The 19286-nt window shown below is 31.8% G+C and overlaps 1 protein-coding gene across 3 annotated transcripts in view; it reads right to left on the bottom strand.

The window, feature by feature from the left end:
• Positions 1-13677, bottom strand: part of LOC149142953 (DNA-directed RNA polymerases II, IV and V subunit 9B-like) — a 233023-nt gene extending 219346 nt beyond the window's left edge. For all 3 annotated transcript variants that reach the window (XM_089447552.1, XM_089447550.1, XM_089447551.1), the window contains exons 1-2: positions 13572-13677; positions 13138-13245 (exon numbers count right to left, since the gene is read on the bottom strand). In XM_089447552.1, coding sequence (XP_089303678.1) covers positions 13138-13166 — 29 coding nt within the window. In that variant the 5' untranslated portion in view covers positions 13167-13245; positions 13572-13677. The remainder of the gene's footprint in view (positions 1-13137; positions 13246-13571) is intronic.
• Positions 13678-19286: the final 5609 nt, after the last annotated feature.

The raw sequence follows: 19286 nt of genomic DNA, 5'->3' as shown, positions 1-19286 counted from the left end.
TGAGCAACAAACAAGCTATGGTTACATTGTCTTCTACAAAGGTAGATTATATGGCAACTGTTCATGACTGTGAGGCTATCTAACTTGTGAAAATTTCTTCAAATGTAAGGTTAAGTTGGAAAGCTATTATGATTCAACATGATAATAATAGTGCCATTTGTCTAGCTAAAAATCCAACCTTTCATGCAAAGACAAAGCATATGTATATTCAATACCATTTTGATAGGGACATGGTAGAGAATGGGCATACTTGAGAAAGTTCACACCTTGCAAAATGTTGGAGATGCACTAATGAAACTAGTGAGCACAAATAAGTTCAAGTGGTGTTGTGAACCCATGCACCTTCTAGACCCCAAAAATTAGCTTGTAGTTTGATTTGTTCTCCCCTTTACTCTTGCAAGGTATATGACAAGTGGTTGAATGTTGGGAAAGGTGTCATACACCTTGCAGTGTTTACAAAAAGTTGTATTTTTCTACTAAAAACAATGCACTACTACAAAGAAATTGTGTAGTATTGTCGAGAACATTGCACTAATATGAAGAAATTTTGAAGCATTGTTGAGAACATTACGGTGTTGTGGAGAATCTTTGTAATGCTGCAAAGAACATCACATCGTTGTAGAGAATTTCTTTAGTGCTTTTGAAAACCTTATATTACTAGAGAAAACTCCTGCAGTGCCACGGAGAAATTCCGTAACTGTGCAAAAAATATTTCATCAGCTGGGAGGTGATTTTTTGAACAGTTGTCAATTATAATATTTCAATAATGTTAGATATTGTAAAGAGAATAATGCAGTTGTTTTTTGAAAGAAATCTCAACAATGTGTAAGGAATAATTTCATCAATGTGCAAGGAAATATTTCAACGATGTGCATAATACAATTTCAACTATTATGCATGAAATAATCTCAGCAATGCGCAGGGAATAATTTAAGCAATGTGCAGAGAAAAATTTCCGTAACATGCAAAAAATAATTATAGTAATGTGCAATAAAAATTCAATTGTTATTTAGGAAATAATCTTAGCAATGTGCAGAGGATAATTTTTTTATCAATGTGTTGTGAAAATTTTCAGCAATGTGTAGAGAATAATTTTATCAACGTGCACGGAAATATTTCAGTAATGTACAAAAATTAAATTTAGTTGTTACGCAGGAAATCATTCATCACTGTGCAAAGAATATTTTAACTCATTTGTAAGAAATAATTCAGCATTATGAAGATAATTATTTCCGCAATGCAGTTGTCTATAACGCGACTTTTTGAAAGTTTTTCTGGCGGGTTTTTCCGGTCGAAATTCGGCAGGAATTTATTGGAATCGCAAGTTTGATAGTTAGTTTCTGCACAATGAAAGCATCCCAGGGGTTTTCCAGGGTGCTGAATCCAAATATGCAGTTAAAAAACCATTTTAACTGTAACAAATCAAGATTTAGCCTCAATTTCTTCCGCCGGATTACGTCACCGGAATCTCCAAAAAGTCGCATTATAGACAACTCCACGTTGATGGTTTTCTTTATGCAGAAATAGAAAACCATAAATGGTTTGTGGTTTTATCATGCATTATAAATGAAGCCTTGGAGTGTAAGAATAAATAATTATGTGGTTTTATCATGCATTATAAATGAAGCCTTGGAGTGGAAGAATAAATATTTTTTACATTAATGCCAAATTTCCTCTAGAATTAAGACGCTCCTAAACACTCTTGGAGAGAGCACAAACATTTTGTATTCTAGGGTTTAGAGTACGTCTTAAAACTATTTTTGATTGGCTAAGAGCTCGTCTTCCTCAGACGTAAGGAGATAGGTTAATGGCCCAAGACCTAAAGGCATCTGGCAGGAGTGAAACCCTACTCCTTATGGACCACTAACGGGTTATTCCAAGTGGCGTGGTTTTCCTTAATAAGGGTGATGAGTCAGCGTGCATTCGCAGTTAGCAACTAAAGATGGTTGTCCTCACTATTGGTTTAACAACTAAGTTATGATAGGTTTTCTCACCTTTAAAAAAAATAATTCGCTGCATATTACTAAAACATTTTCTCTTAAAAATATTTTAATATACTAAAATATTTGATGATTTTAATCTCAATATATAGACACGTCCACCTCAAAAGCCACCACTCATTTAAGTAGAAAATGATGAGTCAAAAGCCACCACTCATTTAAGTAGAAAATGATGAGTCACAAGGGTCAAAATGGTAGGTGAGGTGGGAATGGAGTGATTCCATTTTTATCACTAGCCCTGGTTGTCACCCCTCACATTTGTCATTTCTTTTTTTCTTTCCCTTTCTTTTAAAAACACATTTATTTAATTTTTAAAGTATATTTTTATATTTTATATTTATATTGTTATGTTGAGTTAGCTTGTTTGTTTTTTTTTTAAGTTATTTAAAAAAAAAATTAAATGGTTTCTAAAACTTTTTCTATTTTAGGTTGTTAAATGGTATGAGAGAGGATTTTATTTTTGTTTTTCAGCCTTTCATCTTTTCTTAAATAATTATTTTTTTCCTATTTATTTTTATTTTCCCGTTATTATGACTTTGTTTGCAATAATAATGGTGATTTTAGGACATGGTTTCAAAACAGTTACAATTTTGAGCCCCCGAAAGAGAGTGTGTGCTATTAGTGGGATCTCTTTTAGATTTGGGGAGTTGATTTTAGGATTTTGACCATAATAATTTTGATGGTCAAGTCCATTGTTTTAAAAAAGTTACAATTTCAACCACTAGCACCAAGTTTCTATTTGGGGGTTGATTTTAGGATTTTTTGCAATGGTATTCACTGTTAAGGCTATTTTAAACAAGTTGTAATTTTAAAACCCCTAACCCCTTCCCCAGAAAAAGGTGTTGTTAGTGATGTCATATTTTGATTCAGGGTTTGATTTAAGGTTTTGGGTGAAAATGTGAAAATGGGAAATACTTTTTGGAATTAGGGTTTTATAGTTAATAAGTGTTGGGAGAACTACTACTAATAGAAATATTTATAAACAAATAGTATGCAATGCATATAATACTATACTTTTCTATCTAAAAAAATTTAGAGAAAAATGATTGCTAACTATGAAAATGTTGATGGAGACGTAAAAGAAGAAAACTTCAAAAAATAAGGAAAGTGTTACCCATATTTAAATTTTCGCCCTTTTGATTAGCAAGATTATGAGGTTGTTAAAGATCATGGTTGCACAGGGTTGTAATTTTAACCCAAAAAGAAAAATGACACCACCAATAGCAACACTTCTTGAAATAGGGATAAAAACAACTACTAAATATGACCAAATATGACCATGAAATAAGTATGTTTCATGATCATGTATGGAACTTGATGGCCAAATATTAGTTTGACCATCAAATATGGTTAAAAATTATCACTTCTTATGATAGGAGTCAATTAAAATGTTCAATATATTTATCAAATAACTAAAACTATCAAATTTGAATGATTAATTTATTTTTAAATTTCTACCCTACCCATGAAAGAACACCCAAATTTATAGAGAAGAACAATAATAATTTTAAAAAAAAAAAAAAAAAACCAATCTTTAAATAGAAATGTATATGACTTATTATTTATGTAATCCAATTTTGAGTTTAATGTGGCCACCTCCTCCCCAGATGGGGTTGCTCTTCCCAATGCCCATCTCTCTTATGCGAGGCCTTCGAGGCCAACTCCTCCTCCACGTGGGCATCGATAGAGCCTGGACACTCCGCATCTGCATTCATTGCCGCAACACGATGAGTCTCTCCCCACATCCAATCTTTAAATTCGTCAGTAGGCAGCCTATGTGTCTCAGTTCAGCAATTTGGGAGATGAATTTGGGTTTGAAGGTTTGTGAAGGTGCTTGGGTCTGGGGTCATGGTGTCCCATTAGGGCATTGGTCTCAAATGAGGAGCAAGGAAGTTGTGGTATGCCTCCGAGCGCGGGTTGTATATTGCCTCTTGGTCTACCCTTGGGACCTTGGAACCTAGATAGTCGTGGTTCACCTTCAAAGGCTTCTACAACACCGGTGGCCATTGTTGGCTCCTCCCTCGTCTACATAGGCTCCTTTGGGTTCTCTCAGGTGTGCGAATGGTGTTTTAATTTCGAGAATTTGGCTTCATGGTTTTGGCATTACTCCTTTGCGTGCAAGAAGTTTCACTCTCCTCTCCCCCAATCAGGGTTGCGCTCGCGACCAGTGGTATGCCTTGAATTTTCCTACGAAGGCTTCTCTGCCTTGTGCTCCGGTCTAGGAGGTCTTAGATTCGTTTGCCTCTTTGGGTTCTAGTGGCAATTTGGAAGTTTATATTGTAGTAGGGCAGTGGCCCTATGGTTTTGGGTTTGGTTGCGTCTTTTGCATGTGGGATACAACGTCCTCCGCGGCTTCCTCCTATTGTTTTCAATCGTCCACTGTTGATTTTAACATGCCCTACTAACAGGGTCGTCCTTGCCGAGGGAGGGGTCAGCCAGCTCAGGCTGGTCGTCCCGAGCTTGGGCACTCTTCATCTTTCGCCAATTAGGCTAGTTGAGAAACCAAGGACATTGAGGCTATTTCTCCATCCAATTCTCCAGGAAACCTTGTAGCTCCGACCTCATTAGACACTATAGCAGAGCAGTTGTGCCACTTTCAGCTTGATATCGATATCCTTAGGGATTACGGTTATGAGGACTACAATGAGTTTGTGGCATATATGACAGATATTCAGTACAGTTAGAGTGAAATCCTGGAGCAACTGGACAACCTCCGGCGTAGTCAACAACGTACCAATGACCATCTTCACAGCTTGGAAGCTTGAGTGGAGCACATTAACTTCCACATTCATGATCGTATTGGGTATTTCACAGCTCCCCGTGTAATGCCTCCGCACCCCCCCCCCCGACATGTTGTTGTCAACTCAGGCTTCTTTTTGTGTCTATGTTAGTAGGCTAAGGTCTCAACACTGATCATAAATAAAGCATGTAATATGTCATCACTGGTATGCTCTAATCCCCAATCTCACAATGTATGTCTGTCCCAAGAGAGTGGGACTATTGGGATATTTTTTGTAAGTTATGCTATTTTGAAAATCTAATGAAAGAACTTTTGAATGAAATAAATAAAAAAATGTGGCCACCTCCTAGGTTATTTAGCGTTAGCACTATAAAGACAATAGATCAATTGATTAAATGAGATATTAAATATTATTATGAAGGCTTGTATAGAGAAACATGTTGATTTCTAGTTTATTTTGCATTAAGCATTTTTAATGCAATGATAACCTAGAAAGGACAAGTCTAAATACTGTAGAATTTAAGCTTTTTTCGGCAAGAGTTATTGTAATTTTTTTATGAAATTGCAAATTTTAATTCATAAAATTACATTTTTTAATGCATTATGGATTCAACAACCTGAAAAATCATGCACATAGATTGTGTAATTTTAACCACTTGTATATACAATTTCAACGACTTGAAAATTGTAATTAAAAATATCAAATAATAACATATTTAAAATACACTAGTAAAAATTATTAACAATAACATAGTAAACATTAAATATCAAATAAGAAATAAGACATAAAAGATAATTACTAACCAAGAGCATAAAAGATTTCAAGTATTTCATAAAGATGGTTTTATACACACCAGACGAATAATTGAGCTTTAATTGTAGCATTAAATATGGATTAATTGATGAAAGTGATAAAGATACGCAGCTTAATCAACACCAATAAAAATGAAACCTTAAAGAAAGATGGTCATTAATTTCCACATATACAAATTTTTTTTGTAAGGTTATACTCAATAAGTTTGCTAACACTTGAGTAGAGCAATAATATTACCATTGTTGCATATTTATATGGAAGAGGAGAGCAATAATATTGACAGTTTTGTATTCAAGCTTCTGTGATCCATAATGAATTAAACAAAGTCTTTTGGTAGATATCACATGAGAGAATCTTTTGGCCAACGTGTTATTGCATATTTACATGGAAGGCTTGAGAATGAAAAAGTGAGTAAGAAGTTTGTAGTTAAGATTGTAAGGAAATGATTTGCACATGATGGTAACCAATATAGATTTATTTTAAATACAGGTTTAACATGAATTAAGAGAGATCCAATTTTTTTGGTGCAAATTTTTTTATGATATTATTTAAATATTTTATATAGTTATTCAAAATTTCAACTTTGATAACAGACACATTTTTATTATGGATAATAGATTATTATAAAATTGGAATTTATTTTATGAAAATAAAAATCATTAAATTATGAAAAGATAAAAAATACCAAAATTATGATATATTAAAAAGTTTTTTTGATGCAATGGAAAAATGATTAAATTACTACAAGTAAAAGTAATTAACCAAAAAAACATGTACTAAAGGTTGAATCTAAACGAAAAATAAGGAATTAACAATAGTTAAAAATCGAATCAATTAAAGTACAACTTGATTATGCTTACTTACTGTTTCGTTTGTCTTAGTCATTTACATATAAAGTATTATAAATATATAAATTATATAGTTTATAATTTCGATTTGAATATATGCAATATATACATGTTTCATTTATTTTTTTTCAACCTAGGAATCTAAAAGCTTTGCAATACTAGGTAAAATAGATGTTTATGATTCATTAAAAAAAAATAATGGAAAATTGCTTTGTTTTATTTTTTAATTATTATTACATTTAATATATAGAAAGACCTATTTAAGAGATGGAAGTTTTTCATGGACATAATCATGATAGAAACAATAACATAATAAAGGTTACAATATTTTTATTAAATATAAACGTCATGGTATGTAACAAGAAATTATTTTTTTATGCTTTAATTAGTGTAATATTGAATAATATTTTTTTTAAATAATGTAATAAATTAAAATAAATAATATAAATAAATTTAATAATTTAAAATAAATATTTATAATTTATATAAGTAATTTTAAAAAACAATACAAAAAAGTTGAACAAAAGAATGTATACAATGTTTAAAATAAACAGAAAAATTATACCAAAGACTTTATATTCTATATCTCTAAATTTCAACTCTTAACTAATAGTAATGAAAATAATAATTTTAAATAGATTTTATAATTCATATAAGTAATTTTAAAAAACAATTTGCATAATTTTAAATAGATTTTATAATTCATATAAGTAATTTTAAAAAACAATTAGCATAATTTTAAATAGATTTTATAATTCATATAAGTAATTTTAAAAAACAATACGTAAGTTATATAACAATGGTTACACATTAATACATATTCTTAAAAAAAAGTTGAATAAACAAATATATTTAATGTTCAAAAAATTAGGAAAACTATTCAAAAGACTTTATATTCTCATGTAGTAACATATAACTATCTAGATCAAAAGTTTATTTTGACTAGAGTAAGGATCTTTCTAGTTGATTGTATTATTCATTAGATGTATTTACTTATGATTTTATGAAAACTCATATGAACTGGAAAATTTTTAGGATTTCCAAAAGTTCTAGAAAAATGTGGTTGTTAGGATAGGATTAGTTTTGGAAATATGGATACAAGAGATTTTTCCATAAGGCAAAAGCAACGCTTCCTTGAAAAGCGTGAAGTTTATGGAATAAATCATGAGAGCTTTAGTGAATAAATCATGAGAGCTTTAGGGAATAAATCAAGAAGTGATTTAGAGATATAGGAAAATCTATTTTTCTTCAAAAGTTGTATTTAGTCAATGCAAGCCTAAGGGAAAATCTAATGTATAAATGAATGGGAAATCATGCCATAGAAAGAATCATATGTATGTACACAACTAGTTTAATGAATTAGAGCTCATGCATAATTATGAATTTAAGAATTCTCTTTGAAGTGTGATCTAATTATTTGATTTCAAAGAAAGCATGGAAACTTGTTTTGTGATTGACATATCAATCCATTCCAATAAACTTTGGATCATTGAATTAGCACAAAATTGTGGATTATTAGTTTTGTGATTGCTGGGAAAAATATCATTGTTTGGAATTCTTAAGATTGCATGTTCGTAGAAGTGTACATAGCAGGAAAAGTAAATTTTTCCTGCATCAAGTGTTATTAGAGCAAGGATATGCTCTTTGGGAAACATAGATCTAAGTGAGAAGGTTTTTTATAGGAACACATCACATAGGAACTTATGCAAAGGATGGAAGAACAAATCTATTAAGATTTGACATGTTATTGGTCTTGTGTTTTTTTAACAATTAATTAATGTATGGTAGCAAGAAAGAGATAACAATGTGGCAAGAGAACCTTACATCCAAGAAGAAGACAACAAAATTTCTCAGTGAATGTGTGCAAATGCCAGAGGAGCAAAGAGTGCTCAAGAAGGTTCAAGAGGAGTGAACCATTGGCCAAGTTTGGAGGTATCCTCGTAAGGTGTTTCCTTTTCTGCAATGCACAATGAACATGGTGAAAGTCCACAAAAGGAGAACGTAAAATGGCAGATGATAGTCATAATAAAGGTTCAAGGGTAAGCCATAGGAAAATGAATGATGAAGAGTTTAAGAAAGAGATTGTTGAAATGAAGGCACAACTTAATTCACTGATGGAGCTACTACAAAATCAAAACCATGGATGGGTAATGAAGAGGACAACTAGATGGCATTTCAAGTAGTTGATTGCAAGAAGATAGAAACACAAGTTGACAGTTTTGTTAAGAGAAGCAGAAAAACTCCAGATCACTAAGATGAATGTGTGCATTTGTGCACGTGAAGAAGGATCCATCCTTGGAGAGGATGACAGTGATGAAGATGCCAAGATGAAACCTTTTGAGAATTTCACAAATAATTTAGACAATCAACAAGTGATGGTCGAGATGTTGATAGAAGATAAAGGCCATATTGATTTTGATTTTAACAATTGGTGTATGAATGTGGGAGTTGTTCCAGATAAAGGACAGAGCATTGCTTTTTTTCTATGCAGAGAGGAGGAACAATCACTAAATATTGTTATACAAGATGGAAGGAAGGCAGAGGATAGTCAAGATGAAGACTATGTGCCATGGGCAAATGCCACCATCGAATAACATCCTAAGGTTGATGAACACGTGTCTGGATATTAATGTTGAAGTTGTTATAGTGGATGAAGCAGATGAAGATTTGATGGGCAACTTGGAATTTTTAGTGCTACATGAGGAACAAATATTGGAGGCAACAAAAGAGACTTCAAGGTCTCATATTCTTAAAATAAACAATTAGTTTGTGTCTATAGGTAATGAAGATATACAAGGAATAGTGAAATGGATTGGAAATACTTCAATTGATGAAGTACACAAATCATTGAAAGAAGACCTACAGTATTGCATAGGAGTAAGCATGGAAAACATTGCAAGTGAATTGAATTGTTTAGAAAATTGGTTGAACAATCCAAGGACACAGAGTCTAGTGAATTGCAGCAGTCCAAGAGATTATAAGGACAAGTTTCCCATGGAAAAATGCAACAACAGGGGGACAACAGTGATGATGAGTTCCAACAAAAACTACAGAGAGTGGTGGAATCAACTTTAGGAAATTGGTATCATGATGATTTAGTGGAGGATAGCAACAAATATCATAAAGGAACCAGTGACTTGTACCAACCAAAAGATAGTTTGGATGAGGAAATAGAGGAAATGAGGAAGCTAATGTTGAAAAAGACTCAACAGAAGAGTTATTTAGCACATAAAGTGTTGAGAAATCTAGGGCAGTGAGATGAGATGATTTCTCTTGCTTGATAACTTTTTGTTATGTATTTTAATTTTACTTCATTCAATTCTTCTTTTACTTGCTTATTATTATGTGTTCTCTTCATCAAACAACTACCAAAAGCATAAAGAATAATGAGACAAAGGACACAAGATATAGGTGATCAATTGGGGCCAAAACCTCTACAATCTTGAGAGGAAAACCCATATAATTCTTCTTCGAATAAAATCTTCAATTGACGAATTCCAAGACCTAGACCCTTGACCTACAACCCTTCCAAGACCAATTCAATGCTTGCTTCAAGTCAAAGTCAACTTCTTGATATTGTTGCAATCTCTCCCTTTTTCTTGACCCTTGACACTACAACCCTAGTCTGAGATTTTCAGCCTTCTTTCCTGCAATTCTTGGCTTACTGTTGTTGACTGCACTTTTCCCACATGTGAAAAAATTAGGGCTAATTTAGCCCTACTTCTCTTTCACTTGGCTTGTGCTAGCTTCTTTATGACTTCGACCTTCAAGAAAGATCCCTTCCTTGACTTATTTCGGCCCCTTTGAGATGATTGTACTTCAAATTCACTGCATTGAGATAAACCCTAATTTCGTCGCACGTGTGAACAAAAAAGGCCCAAAAACAGACCCAAAACTATTCATCCTTTTGTCTTCTTCTTCTTGATCTAAGAGACTTCTTATTCACACTTTTCTCCTTGATTTTATTGCTTGATCGAATGCCCTCTTCAGTGAGGCCAAGTTCTCCTTTTATAGGCTTCTCACTCATGCAATTAGGCCGACATGTCTTCTTGATTAGGCTGACAACTCCTTTTGAAGGTCAACTTGATCATTAGCATTTGATAAGGTCTTGGAGGGTTCATTTACGTGAATTTGGCTTAAATGTTTTTCTTACAATATGTAGCATGCCCACATAGTTCTCTTATACATGACAATGACTTTTAATGACATGATGACTCAATAACAAATCCTAAGAGCTCTCAATGGGAGCTTGACCTAAAAATAAATCTTCTTAAGCATGAAACCCATGTCTCAAGTTCAATAATAATAAATTTATTTTTCTCTTTTCATTAAATACATAAAATCATGATTACATCTAACATTAGGAAGACCAATCCTAGTTACATTTTTCAACAGAGGAATGAAGAATAACATCTTGCAGATGGTGGAGAAAGTATATATCAAGAAGGAAGGAGGAAAATAATAGAATAAAATCTGGAAGCCTAGAAGAATGAAGAAGATGACAAGAAGGGAACAAATACATCACAAAGAGAAGGATCAAATGCAAAACAATGTTTGGGATCTAGGAAGACATGCTTCATCAACACATGGTTAGGAGACCATGATTCTTTTTCACCTTGGGAGTCTAATGCAGGAACATCCAACTTTCCAGGTCAAAAGTGTATTTTGACTAGAGTAGGGGTCTTTCTAATGATTGTATTATTCATTAGATGTATTTCCCTATGATTTTATCAAAACTCATATGAACTGGAAAATCTCTACAATTTCCAAAAGCTCTAGAAAAGCGTGGTTGTTAGGATAGGATTAGTTTTGGAAATATGGATAGGAGATATTTTTCTGTAAGGAAAAAAACAAAATTTTCTTGAAAAGCATGAGAGATTTATGGAATAAATCATGAGAGCTTTAGGGAATAAATAATGGATGATTTAGGGATCTAGGAAAATCTATTTTTCTTCTAAAGTTGTATTTAGTCAATGTAAGCCTAAGGGCAAAGCTAATGGCTAAATGAATGAGAAATCAGATCATAGAGATAATGAATGTCTTTGAGCATATGTATGTACAAAGCTAGTTTAATGAATTAGAGTTAGTGCATACTTGTGAATGTAAGAATTATGTGTGAAGCGTGATCTGATGATTTGATTTCAAAGAAAGCATGAAATATGTTTTTTGATTGACATATCAATCCATTCCAATAAATTTTGGATCATTAAATTAGCACAAAATTGTGGATTATTAGTTTGTGACGGCTGAAAAAAATATCATTGTTAGGTGTTTTCAAAATTGCAGTTTTCTGAAAGTGAACATAGTAGAAAAAGTCATTTTTTTCCGCATCACAAATAACTAAATTATAAAGAAATTCAAGGCAAAATAAAATCTTTTACTAATGTAATAATTTCAAAGAATTAACAAACCAACTAGTTATAACAAGTCAGTGAATTTATTCAAAATAACATAGTTTAAAATTAGTGTAACAATAAAATGGTTGATATAAATTTCTTACAATATGATTTATCATTATTTTATAATTATATTTTATGTGATTTATTATTATTTTATACAATTTATTTTAAGATTTCATTTAATAATGAGATTTTAGATATTTACTAATAAAATTTTAATTCTAAAATCATAAACATCAAATTAACATATAAATCTATTTATCCTAATAATTTTTTTATAAAATAAAATAGATCTTAATTCATAATTTACAATCCCTTATTATGTTAAATTAAAGTCATCATAATTTATGATAATATGTTTATAAAATAAATTTTATTTCATGGTTAATAATAACATGTGTTTAGTAAAAGGTCAAAGATTCAAATCTACAAAGGTAGAGTATATACACTTTTATAAATTTTATTTATTTATTTTTTACCATGGTGTTTTACTAAGAGTATATCCAAGAGACCTTCATAGACTTTATTTATTTATTACCATGGTGTTTTACTAAGAGTATATCCAAGAACCCATAAGTTATATATATATGCTAGATATGACTTAGCAAGAGTCTACTCCTTGAGTTTGGAATTTGAAACTGGGTGAAGGAACTAGCCAAAGATGTCCATTACTTTACAAAAGTTATCCAAGTAAGATTTGAAATTGGGTGGAAGGAATAAAATCTCATTGTGTCAACCACTTGGTTATCCAATGAGGAAACTTAGACGTTAGATTTTAACATTCAAATGGTAATTGTATGGAAATGGATTCCTAATCTCACTTTAAAATTAAATTAATATTATTGTTATTGATTTCTATCTTACTAGTAACTATAAAATTTAATTATTATTGATAAACCAAAATCAAAACCTAATAGTTAAAACAATGAGATGTTATCCCTTACATAACATTTCAAATCCTATAGAAACCTATTTTGGCAGCAAATTTGACCCAAAAAAAAATTACCCATTACCATGGTTAAAAAAAAAACCAAACTCATAACCCTTCACAAAAAAACCAATGTTTAACTTAGGCTCTATTCTTATAGTTACATTAAAGAATCATCCAAAAGATATAATACTGAAACATAAAAGCCCGTGACTAATTCAGAGATATATTACTGAAACAGAAAAGCCCGTGAATAATTCAGGTGACTAGTCTGAAATTCATGCGCATTCAGATAGAATTTAAATTCAGAGTTTGAAGTATGAACTGAAAGCAATGCGTATTCCAAACACAATCGCATAAAATATGATCTGCAACAAAAACAAAAAACGAAGAAGCAATAGAACGCACCATTCCTGGCAGAATTTCATAAGGCTCATGGTTGCTTATTATATTTATATTCCACTGTCTATTTACTTATACGCGGACAACCAGCCTCAATTTCACCTTGTTCCCCTCCTACATCCATTGACAAGAGCAAATTCACCACTGTGAAAAATACCATGTACAGGAGATGCAATGACAAGAGCAAATAAAACACTGAAAAAAATACCATTTACAGAAAATACTATGAGCAAATACACCACTGTGAAAAATACCATGTACAGAAGATGCAATGACAAGAACAAATACAACACTGGAAAAAATACCATTTACAGAAAATACCATGAATACTCTAGTAGACAGAAACAAATAAGAAGCAAGGAAACTTGAAAGTAAGGTAAGCATGATAAAGCCTCTAAGTATAAACCATTTATTTAAACCGGCAGAGAAACAAATCATACCTGTGTCTTGTGATTCGAGAAAACACGCAGAGCAGTTGCCGAAAACATAAACTGGAGCTTTAAGATACAACGACAGAGTTCATGAAGAGCGGAGATGGAAAGAAAGGCATGCATTCCTTACTTGTGTTAATGGACTGTGCATATGTCATGACTTCTTAGTGGCTGAGAAGCCGTGGGTTCATGACTGGAAGGAACTAGAAGGTTGAAGACTGTGAAAGAGGGGAGAAGATGGTGGAAAATATTATAATTAAAATTAATGGGACCGTCTAGAAAGGTGACGTGTTTTCGGTACTGTTAAAGGTCTTATCTTCGATCAACATTTTGCTCCGCGAAAGTAAAGGGTGTGTGCAGCGTTTAACATTTATCAGACAGGGTTTATCGAGCGTGCATTGCTTTATAGGATCACAAAAATAAAAAAGCGGGTCCCCGGTGGAAAGCCCAACCCAAATAAGTTCGAGCTGACCTTTACTCGTCCCCCTCACAAGACTATCGTGTTAGTTTGGACAAGTGTTAGTGAGGAGAATGTTTGCTTGTCATTCATGAACCAAGAGCTTATCAATTGGGTAGTTGACCTTAATTATGTAAGGCAAACCATTGTGTAACTAAAAGGATGATCAAGATGAACATTTGTAATGGAGTTTTAGAAACGGTCCATAACTATCTTAGTTATCAGATGCAGTCAAGGTTTGTTATTTAGAAAATTGATGAATTGATTGTTTATTAGGAAAGTTGATTCATGGATTTTTTTCTGTTATTTAGAAAATTGATGAATTGATTGTTTATTAGGAGAGTTGATTCGTGGTTTTTTTTAAGAGAAGAGAAGAAGGATTTTCGTTTAAGGGGAATTTTCTAATATGAACACTGAGAATATCAAGCATTGTAAACGTAATCTCATGGATGTGGAATTCCAAAGATCATGTAGACTTATAGTTGTAAATATTGGTTGATTCACAAACTTTTGGATTAAAAATACATTGGAGTTTCTCTTTGAGAGGATTCTCCTTTAAAATGTTGTTGCATTATGTGTGTATGTGTGTAATATGCAGTGTATGTTTGATTGTTTTTCTCTTGTTTTCTTGTCGCTTAAGAAGGAAAGAAATCAAACCCTTGATATTCACAAGACATAGAAGTGATTGAATTGAACCTATGTTGTAGATACAATGGGTGATTTTTCTTGTTACTTAAGAAGGAAAGAAATCAAACCCTTAATATTCACAAGGCATAGAAGTCATTGAATTGAATCTATGTTGTAGATACAATGGGTGATTTTGACTTGTAGAGTGGAAAATGAAATAGTTTGATATTAGAGTATGATTCTCTTTTTCTAAGAAGCATATGGTGAAAATTAGACTTGGAAATTTGTTGAGTGAATAAAAATCGGTTTTTAGAATAACCCATAGTCATGCTCCAAGTCTAACTAAGATGGTAGATGACCACGAGATTGACTAAACTTAGATTCAAAATTTTGGAGTCATGTGTAGAAGGTATTGCAAATGACCTCTAAAGCAACTTGGTTTAAGCATTGGCTAATAAGCATAAATATGAAAGGGATGACATTTCTAATGGAGAAAGTGAAAAAACAAAGTGTCTCAAGATAGATAGAGAAGGAACCTTTCATTAGGAAGATAATGCTCAAATTTCTAGAAGTCCTTTTAGAGTCGAAGCTAAATTGGAGACAAAGCCTTATGATGGTCAAATGGACCTTGATAGATAAAGTAATTGATTGAGGTAACTTGAAGTCTATGTCAATTGTTCTAGATTCATGGACACAACACATGTTTATTTATCTCCACTAAAGATGGAGGGATATGCCCTATTATGGTGGGAAAATCCATGTTAAGAAATATATCTTACCAAGAAGAAGTAAGTTGTACACTAAGCCTGAGTTTAAGGCTCTTGTTAAGAACCAATTCTACCCTATAGTGTATGAAGAAGAGTGGGAATTCAAGTGGCATCATCTTAGACAATGATAGGAATAAGGAGTTTAGGAATATACAACTAACTTCAAAAGGAAGAACATCTTGAATTGGGTATTTACCAATTTGAAATTAAGGTGATGATGAAGTACATGAATGGGTTGCTTAGCCATATTAGTATAGACTAGTGGATGGAAAGGAAAAAAGACATAGAACGGAAAGAAGAAATTTTCAATTGCCACACTGAAAGGACTTACATTTTGAATATTGATAGAATGGTCATGACAAGGACAATTGTTGGAATTACATTTAGAGCTTATTCCTAAGAGTCAAACTCAAAATTGATTCTTAAAGTTTCATAGGGTTGAAGGTAAGGAATTGAAAGGAGCGTTAGATGTTAATCACAAAGTTTTGTCAATGTCTTAGTCAAACAATTTGTCAATATCATTAAGGGTAAAATTCTTGAGAACAAAACCTCAAATGAAGTGAAGAAATTATTTTTGTTTCTATCAAATGTCCTCACACAAATGAGGAATAAAATGTTCCATGTGAAGATGTAAGGAAAAAAAATGAGACAAAACAAAACCTTGGAAGTAAAGAAATTCATTTTTTGTTGTTGAACAAAGGTTCTTAGACATAATGATGGAGCAATTGTTCCATGTGAAGTATTGGATATTTTTTATTTTTGCAATTAGAAGGAAATGATTTCTAAAATGTTGGTAAAATAGTGAGCATTGAGGGCCACTACACATCCTAAACCATATAATTTGGGGTGGTTATAGAAGGTTGCAAAGGTGCAAGAAACTCACCAACATAAGTTTAAGCTATACATTTCAAGTCAATTCTTGGATGAATTGGAGTGTGGTAATGTGCCATTAGAAATTTCTGAGGTTGTCATTGATAGTCTCTCTCTCACGCACACACAAATACACACAAAATTTCCTTTACAAGAAACAATAAATGGAAGTTAATGAAGAAAATATACATTATTACACTAATAAGAGAAAGCAAATTGATGTTAATCAAGAAAGGAAAATCAATTAGACATAAGTTCAAACTATACATTTCAAGTTAATTCTTGGATGAATTGAGTGTTATGGCGTGTCAATATACATTTGTGAGGTTTTCATTAATAGGCACACACACACACACTCACTCTATTTTCTTAATAAGAGATAACATATAGAATATAAGGGTTCCATAGATATATATCATTTCCCTAGAGGCAAATAGGTAGATAACTCTCTCTCTCTCTCTCTCTCTCTCTCTCTCTCTCTCTCTCTCTCTCTATATATATATATATATATATATATATATATATTTCTCTCTCTCTCTCTCTAGAGAGAGAGAGAGAGTAGAAGGTTATGTAATGTTTTATCAAGATTTATGATTGTATTTAGAACATTGCTCTTGAAATATTGTCCCTTTGAAAAGGCAAGTTAACATAGTTTTTTATTTCTTATTTTCAAAAGATATTTCTAGGGTTTATATCTGCTCTTGTGTTAATGAGTTTTTGCACTATATTTTATGTCAATTACATTATAATTACTACCAGAGCTCTTCCTTGAGCACAAAGTGGGAGATTTGTTTCTTTTTGCTATTTTTTTATGGAAAAAAAATATGGAAATATTTAGATCAACTTATAAAAATTTCTATGCAAATTTTGAAGAATCCAATCTGAAAACTAGATTCCTCTTGAAAAACTAGATGATTAAAAAAATATATTATCCAAAAAATAGTTCAAGAAGCAAAATTGCCACAATTTAAAATCAACAATTTTCTAGGATTTTTTCTAGGAAGGCTGTAAATTTTGCATATTGAATATCGTTTGATAGAGAACACAAATTTCCATCAAACATGTGCTTGTAGATCCATAGAATTTGTGGCATTTCATAAATGGGGTCATAATTTCCAACTTGAGAAGTATAATAGAATTTGTGATCATTTTATGTTTTCAACTTCAAACCTTACATTGTATAAGTTAATTTTTAGTGATTTAAATATTTTTTTATTGAGCTAACAAGGTCATAAATTTAATTATTTTTTTAGAGACATGTTCCAATGTCTTTAAATAACAAATTGATTTGTCATTAAGTGCGTAAAACTTTTGTTGGGGAAGAATACATGCGAGAAATACAAGTGGAACCACATTGTTGGAACCCATATTCCCCATGTTGGTACACCTTCGAGTAGTATTGCATCAGACAATACCTTCATAAATAATTTTGCTTCCATGTATCCTTGGGTGTATAAGAAGTCTCATAGGTATACATGAAACTATCTCTAGATAAGCTAATCGAACATCTTGTTGCTATAATACACCAAGAACAACACTTAGGGAAACAACTCTTTAGTACACGGGTAATCGAGTAGTATGACTAAGGGCATGGTTGAACCTGACCCTCCTTAGTTTATTGAGATTATTGCACCCCACACATATATCACTTGAAATAGATGTATATAATTTCCCACAGATTATATATATATATATATATCTATATATATATATATATATATATATATATATATATATATATATATATATATATATATATATAATTTCTCTCAATATAAGGGGCCCATAGGTAGATAAGATTATTTATGAATAGATATATAGAGAGTAGAAGGTTGTGAATGCTTTGTCAAGAATTATGATTTATTTGGAGCATTGCTCTAGGAGGGACCACCCCTTGAATATAGAAGTGAACATAGCTCTCTATTTTGTACTGTCAAATGGATTTTTCTAGGGTTTACATCTCATCTTGTGTTAATGAGTTTTTGCACTATATTTTATGTGAATTACTCTATCAATAGTACCAAAGCTCTTTTCAAAGTGTGAAAAGTTTTTGCATACAAAGTGGGAGAACTTTTTTTCTTTTTGTTGATTTTTATGGAAAAAAAAGATGGCAACATTTATGTCAATTTATGAAAATATATATTCAAAATTTGTAGAACCAATCTAAAAACTAAATTCTTCTCTAAAAAATAGACATTTCAAAAAAAATATCCAAAACAGAGCCCAAGAAGTGAAGTTTTCCACACTTTAAAATCAACATTTTTTATAGGATTTTTCTAGGAAGGCCGTGATTTTTGCAGATTGAATACATTTTAACAAATTTAGTCAAAATAGTGCTATTAAATCTATATAAGTTGTGTCATTTCATAATTAGGGTCATAATAGCCAATATGAGAAGTATACTAGAATTTGTGATCATTTTACATTTTCAGCTTCAAAACCTACATTGCATAAACTATTGTTTGGTGATTTTAGGAGTGTTTTTTTGTGTTAAAAAGCCCATAAATACAAATATTTTTTGAAGAGACATGTTCCAACATATTTGAATAACAAAGCTATTTTTAATTGAGAAGGTAATAATTCAGTTAGGGAAGAATATATGCAGGAAATACAAGTGGAACCACATTGTTGGAAACCCTTGTGCCACATGTTGGTACTCTTTCAGGCAGTACTACATTAGACAATACATGTATACATAATAACACATCCACGTACCCTTGGGCATATAAGAAGTCCAATAGGTATACCTGAAAATAGCTCCAAATAAGCTAGCATGTCGTTTTGTTGCTACAGTACACCAAGAACAACACTCAGGGAAAAAAAATTATAATTCCTTGGCAATCGAGGCATCATTGATCCTCCTTAGTTATTTCCATGAGATATTGATTTGGGTACTATTTTTTCACCCCACATGTATATCACAAATAACTATATCATTTCCCATAGAATATAGAATATAAGGGTCCCGTAGATATATATCATTTTCCTCATTATAAGGGTTCC

This window comes from Pinus tabuliformis, chromosome X, assembly GCF_031772625.1.
Source record: "Pinus tabuliformis cultivar Carrire ecotype Pingquan chromosome X, CPIR1, whole genome shotgun sequence".
Taxonomy (NCBI): Eukaryota; Viridiplantae; Streptophyta; class Pinopsida; order Pinales; family Pinaceae; genus Pinus; species Pinus tabuliformis.
Note: the sequence above shows the minus strand (reverse complement) of the source record. Positions and strands in the feature narration are given on the sequence as shown.